The 13,176-nt window shown below is 40.7% G+C and overlaps 1 protein-coding gene across 1 annotated transcript in view; it reads left to right on the top strand.

The window, feature by feature from the left end:
• Positions 1–13,176, top strand: part of ap3b1 (adaptor related protein complex 3 subunit beta 1) — a 242,097-nt gene that overhangs the window by 93,909 nt on the left and 135,012 nt on the right. The window contains exons 14-15 of the mRNA XM_033018603.1: positions 6,596–6,705; positions 10,187–10,363. Coding sequence (XP_032874494.1) covers positions 6,596–6,705; positions 10,187–10,363 — 287 coding nt within the window. The remainder of the gene's footprint in view (positions 1–6,595; positions 6,706–10,186; positions 10,364–13,176) is intronic.

The raw sequence follows: 13,176 nt of genomic DNA on the forward strand, positions 1-13,176 counted from the left end.
TGTACAGTGTGACTAAGTCTCATCAAAACTCCGCCCAAGTACTGTAAAACATCTTTATTCCTGTATTCAAATCTTCTCAAAGTAACCTTAACCAAAGAAATCGTCCCAAAATAACCTCTGCCCACTTCGAACCAACTGAGATTGGCCAGTCAGGAAGTCATACGGTCATGTGATCGGTGTAGAATTAGGCCATTCGGCCCATCAAGTCTACTCCGCCATTCAATCATGGCTGATCTATCTCTCCCTCCTAACCTCACTCTCCAGCCTTCTACCCATAACCTCTGACACCCATACTAATCAAGAATCTATCTCTACTGTAAAAATATCCACTGACTTGGCACCACAACCTTCTGTGGCAAAGAATTTCACAGAAATTCACAGATTTCACAGAAATGTCTCCTCATCTCCTTCCGAAAATAACATTTTTAATTCTGAGTCTATGACCTCTAGTCCAAGACTCTCCCACTAGTGGAAACATCCTCTCCATATCCACTCTATCCAGGCCTTTCACTATTCTGTATGTTTCAATGAGGTCCCCCCCTCATGCTTCTAAACTCCAGGGAGTACAGGCCCAGTGCCGACAAATGCTCGTCTTAGGTTAACCTACTCATTCCTGGAAGCCAATTGCGGATGGAGGCCCAATGTCAAAGTCCAGGAATTTAAAGATGAGATTATTTGGTATTATGGTGTAGAAGGCTGAACATCCTGACATAGGTGTTCTTTATTGTCAAGGGGATCCAGAGAAGAATGTAGTGCTTGGGAAATGGTTTTCTCCATCGACCTATGTTTCCTATCCACAAATTGCAAGGGGTCTAGATTGTCTGTGAGACTGGCGGAGATGTGGGACATTACCAATCTTTCAAACACTTCATTATGGTCAATATTCGAGCTCCTGGGTGGTCACCATTGACTCGCGTCACTTTACTTATTTTGGGGACTTGAATGATGGATGTTTCCTTGAAGCATATGGGAATAACAGACTGAAATGAGAGGATGAAGACATTGGCAAAAACTGGGATCAGTTGTTTGGCGCATGATTTCAGAACCTGTGCAGGGACTGGAGCTAAGCCTTGAGCCCAACGGCACCTTATTAGTTACTGTCTGCCATCCTGAGGTGGTTCTGCTTATTCCCACTTGCTTTCTGCCTAATAACCAATCCTCTATTTATGATGACCAATTTCCCTCCGCTCCATGCAATACATTGGTGATCGGTTTCCTGTACTGAACCATACAGAAGGCCTTTCAGAAATCTGTATCCCTTCATTATTATCTCTTCCCCAGCCAACAATGGGCCATGATGGGCTCCACCCTTGGTCATCTATTTCAGTCTGAAGAAGAGTGCCTACCTGAAGGTCACCCATCATTTTTCTTCATAGATGCTGCCTCACTTGCTGAGTTACTCCAGCACTTTGTGTCTATTTCCAGAAATCCAAATGTACTCCATCCACTTGTTCACCTTACCTGTTCAACTAGAGTCATATTCAAAGGGTGCCTTTCATAAGTTAAGTTGTGCCTATTCCTAATATTCTTTTCCAGATGCTGCTATTGCATCCCTCATTATAGTTTCCAATATTTTCCTTACCATCTGTGTTTGGTCACTGGCTTAGTAGTTCCATTTTCTCTCTTCATTCTCGCACTATCACATTTGCTATTCTCCAATCCACAGCAACTATTGCAGGATCGATAGAACGTTGGAAGATGATAATCATAGCATTCATTGGGATGTAAATCATTGGGTACTTGGGAGTTATTAACTTCCATGCTAATCACATCTTCCAGCACTTTGACAAATAGTTAATAGACTTTTCTCATTTTAGTTTCTTGATTCGCTAATATATCTGGCAGGTTTTTGGATGTCTTTGAAGGCAGGTGAAAAAGGGTTATTTAATACATCAGACATTTCCTTATTCCTCAGCATAAATTCTTCTATAAACGGCCCATATTCGCGTTCACAACTTCACTTTTAACATAACTGTAAATTATTCTCAACCATCTACTCTGATTCTTTTTTTACTTTCTTCATTATTTCCCAGGCCCTCCTTTGCTTAGTTCTAATATGTTCCTAACCCTCAGAAATTGCTATTTCTGGCAACTGTATAAGTCTTTTTCTTAAGTTTAACATAATTAATTTCGGTTCCATCATATTCTGGTACACTCTTCCCCAACCAACCATTCTCGATGGGGTCCATTGATGGCCTTTTCTGTAGTTGCTTTCAAATCTAGAAAAACAACTTGTGCACATTCCATGAATTCATCTTGCTCGTAATTGCAGCAACATTTGATTTGTCCTATTAACGTGCAAGTAGAAATGTCTCATTACTGTATTACTCCTATTACACGCACAACTAATTTCCTGATTTATACCATGCCCAAAATTATAATTATTCTTTGGAGGCCCAATATAACTCCTACTTCTGCCCTTTACTATTTCTTGTGTTGACACAAAATGCTGGAGTAACTCAGCGGAACAGGCAGCATCTCTGGAGAGAAGGAATGTGTGACGTTTTGGGTCGAGACCCTTCAGACTATTTCTTATTTTGTATCGTTGATTCAAATCTATCAAGCCAAGATCATTTCTCACCATTGCACTGATCTCTTTTATTATTCCTACTATAACCATTCCCTTTGGTTTTCTGGCAATGAAATAGTACCCATTTATTCTGTGTATCATTAATATATCTATCTTATTGTGCACCTTTGTGGGCATTCTGGTGCAGTACCTTTAATTTTGTCATTTTAATATTTGTCTGTACTTTGACCACGTTTGCTGTTTCACTGTGTTCTTGCTGTGCACCTATATCATTTATTCGGTTTCTAACTTTTCTAATTTCTCTTTCTGCACTATTTGTCTTTTGATGTTTTTGTGGTTCCCAGCTAACTATCAAGCTCATTTAAATTGTCGATCGCACTAGCAATGATATTAGTCCATGCTGTACGAAACTGCAACCTGTCTGATGTGTACAGTTCCAACGTGCCCCAGAAACACTTCTAATGCTTCAGAAATTTGAAGTCCATCCTCCTGCATCATCTCTTCAGCCTCATTTATCGGCTCCACACTCTTAATTATCTACCAGTAAGTGCATGGAACAAGGATTAATCTACCTTTTACCACCTTTTAAAGTTCTGCTTTTTCACTTTTATTAGCATCACTGAGGAACGATCAACCCCAACAATTTCCATAAAAGTGAGATTGACTCAGGGGCCCTATTTTAGCTGCCTGCTCCTCTGAGTTATTCTGGTGGTCACCCATGTCTCTTCTCTCATCTGTTAATCTTCAGTATGACCTTCTCCCTAAATGTGCAATTTACACAGTGGTCATCTTTGTTGATGCACCACAATGACTCCAGCCACTCTTCGCCCTCAGTATGACTTCCAAGAAAAATGGTGGCGCAGTGGTAGAGTTGCTTCCTTGCTGCACCAGTGACCCGGGTTCGATCCTGACCACAGGTGCTGTCTGTACGGAGTTTGTACTTTCTCCCCATGACCTCTGAGATTTTCGGTTTCCTCCAAAGACGTACAGGTTTGTAGGTTAATTGGCTTGGTGTAAATGTGAAAATGGCCCTACTGTGTCTAGGGTAGTGTTAATGTGCGGGCCTCACTTGTCAGTGCGGACTCGGTGAGCTGAAGGGCCTGTTTCCACGCTGTATCTCTAAGCTAAACTAAACAGGTGAACATGATCTGTGATGCTGGAGGTATAGAGCAGGCTTATGTCAGGGCATCCCACATTATTGGTTTGTCCTGCCCCACCTCTCTTCCAGCTTTCTCTTTGTCTCTCCCCACCACCCTCCAATCAGTCTGAAGAATGGTCCTGACCCAAAACCTCACTTATCAATGTTCCCCCGAGATGCTGACTGGCCTGCTGAGTTACTCCAGCATTTTGTCTTTTTTTTGTAGACCAGCATCTGCATTACATTGTTTATGTTGTGGGGTTGAGAGGGAAGGATAGATCAGTCATTTAGATTTTAGCTTAGATTGAACTTTATTGTAATTGTACAAGTATAGAGACAACAAAATGCTATTTTTCACCAAACACCCATACGAATAAAAAAAAATAAGAACGCACAACACGATAGTCTATAACATAAACATCCCCACACAGCGGTATCAAAGTTTCCCACTATGAGGGAAGGCACCAAAGTTCAGTCAACCTCCTCTTTGATGTTCACCCGTGGTCGGGGCCTCCCGAGCCCCCCGCAGTCGCCGCTACGGGCGGCCCGATGTTCAGGCCCTCTCGCCGGGAGCGATGGAACGGCGGAGTAAACTTGATGGACTGAATAGCCTAATTCTGCTCTTACGTCATGGATTTATGAACTTAGCAATTTTAGTGCAAAAGTGGGTGCTTAATTTCAGCACAGGCTTGGTGCAAGGAAGGGCCTGTTTCTGTGTTGTATCTCTCTCTCTCTCCATAACTCCATTTTCTCCACCCTTCAGGGAGCGATTTCCATTGTCGTGTTCTGTGCAAATACTGTGGTTGGTTTCAAGGGCTGATTATGTCAAGTGGAACCCATTATGTCAAGTGGCTGCAGTTTGTTCAAGGCATTTTTGTCAACCTAGCGCAGCTGTCAAACTGCTGAGAGCAATCTTGTTGACACAGCTGCACCTATGATTTTCAGTTGCTGTGTATTATAATATCATTAATGGCTCAACAGTAGCTTTCACACTGTCAATATGGAGTACAATAGAAATGGGTTAAGGGCTGGTACTCTATTAATCTTTGCTATTAATTAAAATTTATGACTATATATCTCCGCCTCGTAGGTTAAGTCTTGTTCATTATACTGAAAAAGCTTCAGAAATCGAAAGATTGTAAATTGAGGCGTATCTTGAGGTGAAATAGAGAACCAGAGGACATAAGTTTAAAGTGGGGGGTAAGATTTAATAAGAACCCGAGGGGAGACTTTTCCACACAAGGAGTGTATGGAACGAACTGCGGGAGGAGATAGTTGAGGAAGGTACTATCACAATGTTTAAGAAACATTTGGACAGATACATGGATAGGACAGGTTTAGAAGGATATGGGCTAAACTCAGGCAGGTAAGTGATGTAGATGGGACATGATGGTCAGTGCAGGCAAGTTGGGCCAAAGGGCCTGCTTCCATGCTCGATGACTCTAAGGATCTTATCATACCATTTGTACAATGTGATTGATATACCTTGATAATTTGAGAGAATTGGAGGCGTTATCAAATTCCATGTTAATTTGAAAAATCAAATGAAGAACACTTCTATCTATACAGCATCACTGGACATTCCCCAGGAATATCCTAAGTACTGCCGCGATGTTCCCCCAGATCAAAAACACAACGGCGCCTCCTCTTTGTGTCCATTGATTCATATACAAGAACATGCAGGTCCCCTTGAAACCTCTGTTAATTTTCGTAATAACTAACTGTACCTGCATTTCTATCCCTTTGCAAATCATACACTCGGGGAATCCTCTCTGCATCTGAGTTCTGCAATATCTCTGCCATTTGGATAATGTTTTAATTAACAGTTTCACATTTTTGAGATTACAACTCCTAGCTCTTGCCCGCTCTCAGTTTATCGGTATTTCTCTTATAGCCTCCTTCCTCAACTCTCCGCAACTTACTTTCCCATCTATCTTTGTGTCATCAGCATATTTAGCATTCATTGCCTTTGGTGCCTAAATCCAAGTAATTTATGTAAATTGTATCAAGTGCGCAGCACTGATCCCAAAACATCCACAGTCATAACCAGCTAACTTTCTAACCAACCCAAAATTGCTTCCATTCCCCGCCTATGAAACTTCATTTTCACAACAGCATTTTATGCAGAACTTTATAAAATTATTTCTGGAAATCTTAGAAAAGTACGTCTGTCAATTCCCATTTCTCCATCGCAGATGTAACCTTTTCCAATAAGTTCGACACATTGTTCAGATGTAATTGTTCTCTTTAAACATTCCCCTTTAAATTTTGTCCAGCTCTAAAAAAATTAATAACTCTTCTAGAATTTGCCCAATAATGGATGTTAGGATGATTGGACTATAGCTTCCTGTCCTTCTCTTGAAGAGTAATTATATCTGTGTAGGAAGAAACTGCAGATGCTGGTTTATACTGAAGAAGGGTTCAGACCTGAAACATCACCATCCTATTTCTCCAGGGAAGCTGCCTGCCCACTGCCCACTGAGGTTTTCCAGCACATTTTTTTTATCAAGAGTTATAATTGTCCTTCCATTCTGATGGAAAATTAAAAACCAATAGATCAAAAATCACTGGAACGTCTCTTAATGCACTGGGATGCGGTCTGTCTGGACTTGGAGCCTTGTCAACCTACAGTTCCAATCATTTTGCTCAATACCAGTTCCTTAATGATTGTAATTTTCCCAAGTTCCTTCCCTTCTTCCATTTTCCAATTTACAGATACTTCTGGGATATAATGGAGACTGATGCAAAACATTGCTGAATGCTATTTCCTTGTTTACCTCAATTCCCAGACACGCTGCATAACCAGTGCCCAATTTGTTAACTTTTCTTACTAATATCTGAGAGAAACTGTAATAAATTGATCACTGCTTTTGTTGAAGCCTGGTTATAGTATTGCTTGCTTAAGGTTTTTTTTTAACATTCTACAGAAAATGTTGTCGCCGAAAGTGTCGTGGTGATTAAGAAACTGCTCCAGACACAACCATCACAGCACGGTGAAATCATCAAACATATGGCCAAGCTTCTAGATAAAATCACAGTAAGTGCACATTAAACTCTAACTATTCAAGGAAAATGGGTGTTCATATTTACTAGTTAACAGTACCACATGCAGTAATATCTGCATTTTATTACTCATTCGTTGTCACTATGCGTTGGCCCATATGCATGTTTGGTTGTACGACATATCTTCTGAAATGCTTCTTTGATCACAAACTCAACTGATTTCAATTTATCACAATATTTGCTGTTAATTTGGCTGTGATATCCTACTGTTCCAGCGCTTGTGATTTTATTCATGGCTTATTGATTTTTGTATTTTTGTTTTAATGCACGGGAGGTGTCGGAGAGAATTTCCTCATTGCCATTTCCTCTCATCCAAGTCATTCGCGTAACTTTAATACGCTAGAGCAAAATCAATAAATTATATTTTTAAAATTGTGAGTGTTGGCAGTTCTGCATTCCTTTTACTATTTAGAGTGTTCTAATATCAAAGTTTGATCTATGCCAGATTGAAGAGCAGAATCAATACTTTCCGTGCCAGCTGAGAAAATAAATGTATTTGGTGCCATTAAAGTTGCTTCTCAGCCCCCCCCCCACCCCAATCTCCCAACGCCGTGAATGGTCAAACTTGTATTATGCCATGCTGATTAAAAGTAATGTTTATGACATAATCGTAGATCATTTAAATCTTCTAAGCTTAACTCTCAAGACCTTAACTCAATTAAAACATCCAGCAACATTTTGAAATGTCTTTATTGCTCCACATGGCAGATTTTTTCCACTATATTCACAGTAATATTTATTAAAAAATGTATTTCCCATCTGATAATTTTTAGCAATTATCTTTGTGAGAGATTTTATTTTGCTGTCTGGTTTGACGTTATTGGCTTAATTGAATATATGTTTTAACCACACTATTTAATGGTCCAGATTTTACTTTCATCAGCATGTAACTAATTCAACTTGAACAATACTGTTCACATGGATTTGGCAGTCTCACTGGTATGGATTTTATTTCTCCCATTGTCAGTTGTTAGGGTCTTTTGAGCACGTAGCAATAAGTAATATCACCATGCCGGCTGAGCAGCTGGTCACATTGAATAATTCCCTGGCAGCAAACCAGAAAGTGAAAGCTGTTCATTTTATACTAACTTTTCAACATTGTTTTGGTCGTGTTTTAAAAAAAATAAAGGAGTATGAGATTAAGCTAGAGGATGAAATATCATCAACTGAAATAAATTATTAATTTAGGTTAGCTTAGAGATATAGCATAGAAGCAGGCCCTTTGGCCCACCGAGTCCTCGCCGACCAGCGATCCCCATATGCGATCACTATCCTACACACTAGGGACAATTTGCCATTTTTACCAAAGCCAATTCATCTACAAACCTGTATGTCTTTGGAGTGTGGGAGGAAACCGAAGCCCCCGAGGAAAACCCACATGGTTGCGGGGGGAATGTACAGACAGCACCCGCAGTCAGGATTGAACCTGGATCTCTGGTGCTGTAAGGCAGCGACTGTACTGTTGAGCCACCGTGCCACCCTTATATCCTTGGAATTTAGAATTTATATTTAGTGGGGAAAGATGATTACCAGTAATTTTGATATTTTACTCTATTCAAATACATGTTTAGGTTTATTATTGTCATGTGTCAACTTTGATTTGGGTGATATCCAAATAGATTAGATATACAATACATAAATACAATTAAATTGCCATACAGAGTGAACTTTACGTGCAAAGCTTAACATTTTCAGGCATTTTTATGGTGAGAATGGTTTGCAAACAGTTGAATTTCTTATAACTTTATGGATTTCAGATGATTAAACTCAATAGGTTGCAAAGCAAAGAGCCTGGTGAAGATGCACAGTGTTGCTGGCAGAATTTTCTGTATTTCTGCACGTGGGCATGTTCCAGTGACTGCTATTAGATTTCCTTCATTTAATCAATCAACCTTTATTGTCATCTTGCAAGCAACAGTGTACAGTGCAAAATGAAAAGACGTTTCCCAGGGAATAGCGGAGCATCGCACATGAAATTTAAAACATTTCACCCATAATAACAATAAAAACAATCCAGTCCCTGATGGAACAGTATAAATAGTTAAAAGCAGGTAAAACACAATGTTAAAATACAATAACCCAATCATAAAAATGTCCGGGGCAGCTGATTTGAGTGGCCAGTGCCAGTTATTAAAGTGGCCAGTGCCAGTTATTAAAGTGGCCAGTGCCAGTTATTAAAGTGTCCGTGCCAGCCGCAGAATCAAGTGACTGTGAGTACAGAGTGACTGTTTAGCAGCCTCACAGCCTGTGGTAGGAAACTGTTTAGCAGTCTTGTGGTCCGGGCTTTGATGCTTCGATATCTCTTGCCTGATGGCAGGAGATCCAGGTGTATGTGGAGGGGGTGCAGTTTGTCCTTAGCAATTCTCTGAGCTTTTTTCAGACAGCGGCTCTGGAACAGTTCTTGTACTGACTGTAGGGAGACGCCAATGATCCTCTCTGTGCGAAGGGTCATTATCCCCTTCCATTTATCTAATTGGAAATTCAAGACGACATGATGGCGTAGCGGTAGAGTTGCTGCCTTACAGCACCAGAGACCTGGGTTTGATCCTGACTAAGGGTGCCGTCTGTACGGAGTTTGTATGTTCTCCCCGTGATCTGCATGGGTTTTCTTTGGGAACTCTGGTTTCCTCCCACTCTCCAAAGACATACAGGTTTGAAGGTTAATTGGCTTGATAAAATTGTAAATTGTCCCTCGTGTGTGCGGAATAGTGTTAGAGTACGGGGATCGCTAGTCGGCATGGACTCGGTGAGTCGAAAGGCCTGTTATCATGCTGTATCTCTAAACTAAACTAAAGACAAACTGTACATTTGTGTCACTGCATTTCCTTTTGCATGTTAGTATGTTAAGACTTTATTTACTTTTGTCCATTTACTTTTTCATGCATGTTGATAAAATGAATTGGTGCTGTAGAATGTTTTTTTAACATATCAATTTCTTTTAGCTGCAATATTTTAATTTCAGAATATTTATGTCAAAAATGTTTAATTGATCTTTTCCAAATTGGTTGTATCTCAGATGTTAATTGTTCATTCCTTCAGTACTGTTATTGATCTGTTGTACTATTAAATTTGAGTACGTTTAAAAAGGAGATGTTGAGAAAATATATTTTGTCAGAGGGTGGTGAATCTGTGGAATTCATTGCCACATGCGGCTGCGGAGGCCAGGTCAATGGATATTTTTGAGGCGGCCATTGTCAGATTCTTGATTAGGAAGGGTGTCGGGGGTTATGGGGAGAAGGCAGGAGAAAGGAGCTGAGAGGGAAAGATAGATGAGCCATGATTGAATGGCGGGGTAGTCTTGATGGGCCAAATGGCCGAATTCTGCTCCTGGAACTTATGAGCATGATTCCTGTTGATCGTGAAGTTTAAACATTTTTCTATGCTTATTTTATCCTTGCTTTTTTTCCCTGTTACTTTACATTTTCTATTTCTTTCCATGCTCTCTGTTTCTCAAGGTATCCATGGCACGTGCAAGCATCCTGTGGTTGATAGGTGAATACTGCGAGCATGTACCAAAGATTGCACCGGATGTCCTGAGGAAAATGGCGAAGGGTTTTATGAATGAAGAGGAGATAGTGAAACTGCAAATTCTAAATCTGGGAGCTAAGCTCTATCTTACCAATCCCAAGCAGGTAAGAACTGTACGAAAGTAAAATTGCTCCCCCCCCCCCCTCCCTTTTCTCCCTACTATGAATCATTCAGAGTTACGAGTTGGCCTTTACAATCTTGATGATATATTTGAAACAGTTGCGTGTGCTTTATTACTTTGAAATTTTCTGGCAAGTTATATATAACCGTGAAAGGAACAGACGCCAAACGTAGAATGTCAAATTTTGACATTTAGGTTTCTGCATTGATTTCCTTCACTGTTAATTGTTTGACCAAGCCAGGTTGTCTTGACAATTCATTCCCTGTTATTTTGGGTGTGGAATATAGTTGTTGCATAATCTCTCCATGATAGACGATTTATAAAAATACAAGGATTGTAAAATACTTGAAATATTTGAGAATCGCTGTGACAACCGGTGGAAAGAGTGGGTAGGGTTGTCCTTTCTGCTTTTGTTTTTAGATTAATTGCATTTGTGACAAAACTAATATGAACAAGAAACGCTAATAAATGAACGGGCAAAAAATGGTGTCCTGCATAATTGTGGTAAAGTTAATCCACGCTCCCACATTTTCCTCAACCTGTCTGCTGCCTTCGATATTGCTAATCAAGCCATTTGATGCTTCTGCACAGTTGGCCAATTAGATGGCACTGTGTCTGTCTGGTTTCATTCTTATTAATCCAACTGTAGCATAGACAATAGGTGCAGGAGTAGACCATTCGGCCCTTCGAGCCAGTACCACCATTCAATATGATCATGGCTGATCATCCCCAATCAGTACCCCGTTCCTGCTTTCTCCTCATATCCTTTGATTCTATTAGCCCTAAGAGCTATATCTAACTCTTGAAAATATCCAGTGAAAAGGCCTCCACGGGCTTCTGTGGCAGAGAATTCCACAGATTCACAACTCTCTGGGTGTAAAAAAATGTCCTCATCTCAGTCCTAAATGGACTATCCCATATTCTTAAACTGTGAACCCTGGTTCTGGACTCCCCAACATCGGAAACATTTTTCCTGCATGTGGCTTGTCCAATCCCTTAAGAATTTTATATGTTTCTATAAGATCCCCTCTCATCCTAAAATCCAGTGAATATAAGCCCAGTTGATCAATTCTTTCATCATATGTCAGTCCTGCCATACTGGGAATTAATCTTGTGAACCTATGCTGGACTCCCTCAATAGCAAGAATGTCCTTCCTCAAATTAGGAGACCAAAACTGCACACAATACTCCAGGTGTGGTCTCACACTTTTTCACACAGAGTTGTGAGTCTGTGGAATTCTCTGACTCAGAGGGCGGTGGAGGCTGGTTCTCTGGATACTTTGAAGAGAGAGCTTGATAGGGCTCTTAAAGATAGCGGAGTCAGGGGATATGGGGAGAAGGCAGGAAAGGGGTACTGATTGTGGATGATCAGCCATAATCATATTGAATGGCGGTGCTGGCTCGAGGGGCCGAATGGTCTACTCCTGCACCTATTGTATACTGTCACCAGAGAAAGAGAATTGACTGCAATGAGACCTCACACCATCAATGTTAGATGTGGTGCCCAGCAAGCATTTATTCTTAAAGATAGACACAAAGTGTTGGAGTAACTTAACGGGTCAGGCAGCATCTCTGGAGAAAAAGGATGTGTGAAGTTTTGGGTTGTAATCTTCTTCAAGAGCAGACAAAATGTATATACAAGGAACTGCAGTTGCTGGTTTGTACCAAAGATAGACATAAAGTGCTGGAGTAAGTAAGCAGGTCAGGCAGCATCTCTGGAGAAAAAGGATGGGTGATTCTTCAGGCTGAAAAGGGGTCCCGGATCGAAACGTCACCCATCCTTTTTCTCCAGAAATGCTGCCTGACCTGCTTGCCCATGCTGAAAGACTAGCCTCCTGTTAGTGCCAATTGCTTGCATTTAGCCCTATCTCTCTAAATCTTGTTTAGCCATGCAGCTGTCCAAATGCCTTTTAGACATTTTAATTGGGCCCATCTCTACCACTTCCTCTGTCAAGTCTTTCCCCACACCCACCTTTCCACACACAACCTTTGTGTAAAGGTTGCCCCTTGGGCCCCCTTTAAATATTACTTTAAACCTATGTCTTCTGGCTTTAGACTTCCCTACCCTAAGAAAGAGACTGTGGCCATTCACTTTATCCATGCCCTCATTCTTTCAGCTATATATAAGGTACAGGCTCGAAGGGCCGAATGGCCTACTCCTGCACCTATTTTCTATGTTTCTATGTTTCTATGTTTCGTAAACCTCGGGTCATCTTTCAACCTCCTTGCTCCAGGGAAAGTGATCTTGGTCAATCCAGTCTCTCCTCGTATCTCAAACCCTCCAGCCCTGGCAACATCCTTACAAATCGTTTCCGCAACCTTCCCAGCTTAATGACATCCTTCGTGGAGCTCGGTGACCAGAACTCGACGCAATGGAAGCCCAGATTTAAGATGTGCTGTGGAAATATTCAATTTGTCACCTTGATATTAAACAGCATGAATTCAGAGTATAAGATTTAATCAGTGCAATCAGGTTGTGGGAACATTGAATAAAAATCGGCAATTTGTGTCAGATCATTCATTTTTAAACTGAAACTGCGATGAACAAAGAACATGTTACTCTGGAACTCATTTCCTCACAGTCAGAGACACATGACCGAAGCTTGATTGTGAACAATACTATGTTCAGCTTTATGTGGGATCGTTTAATTGCAAGTAAGCAGAAGAATAGCATTCAATAAGGTCCCACATAGGAGATTAGTGGGCAAAATTAGGGCAAGTGGTAATGGGGGTTGAGTTCTGACATGGATATAAAATTGGTTGGCAGACATGAAATAAAGAGTAGGGATTAACAGG

The sequence above is a fragment of the Amblyraja radiata genome, chromosome 3, assembly GCF_010909765.2.
Source record: "Amblyraja radiata isolate CabotCenter1 chromosome 3, sAmbRad1.1.pri, whole genome shotgun sequence".
Lineage (NCBI taxonomy): Eukaryota > Metazoa > Chordata > Chondrichthyes > Rajiformes > Rajidae > Amblyraja > Amblyraja radiata.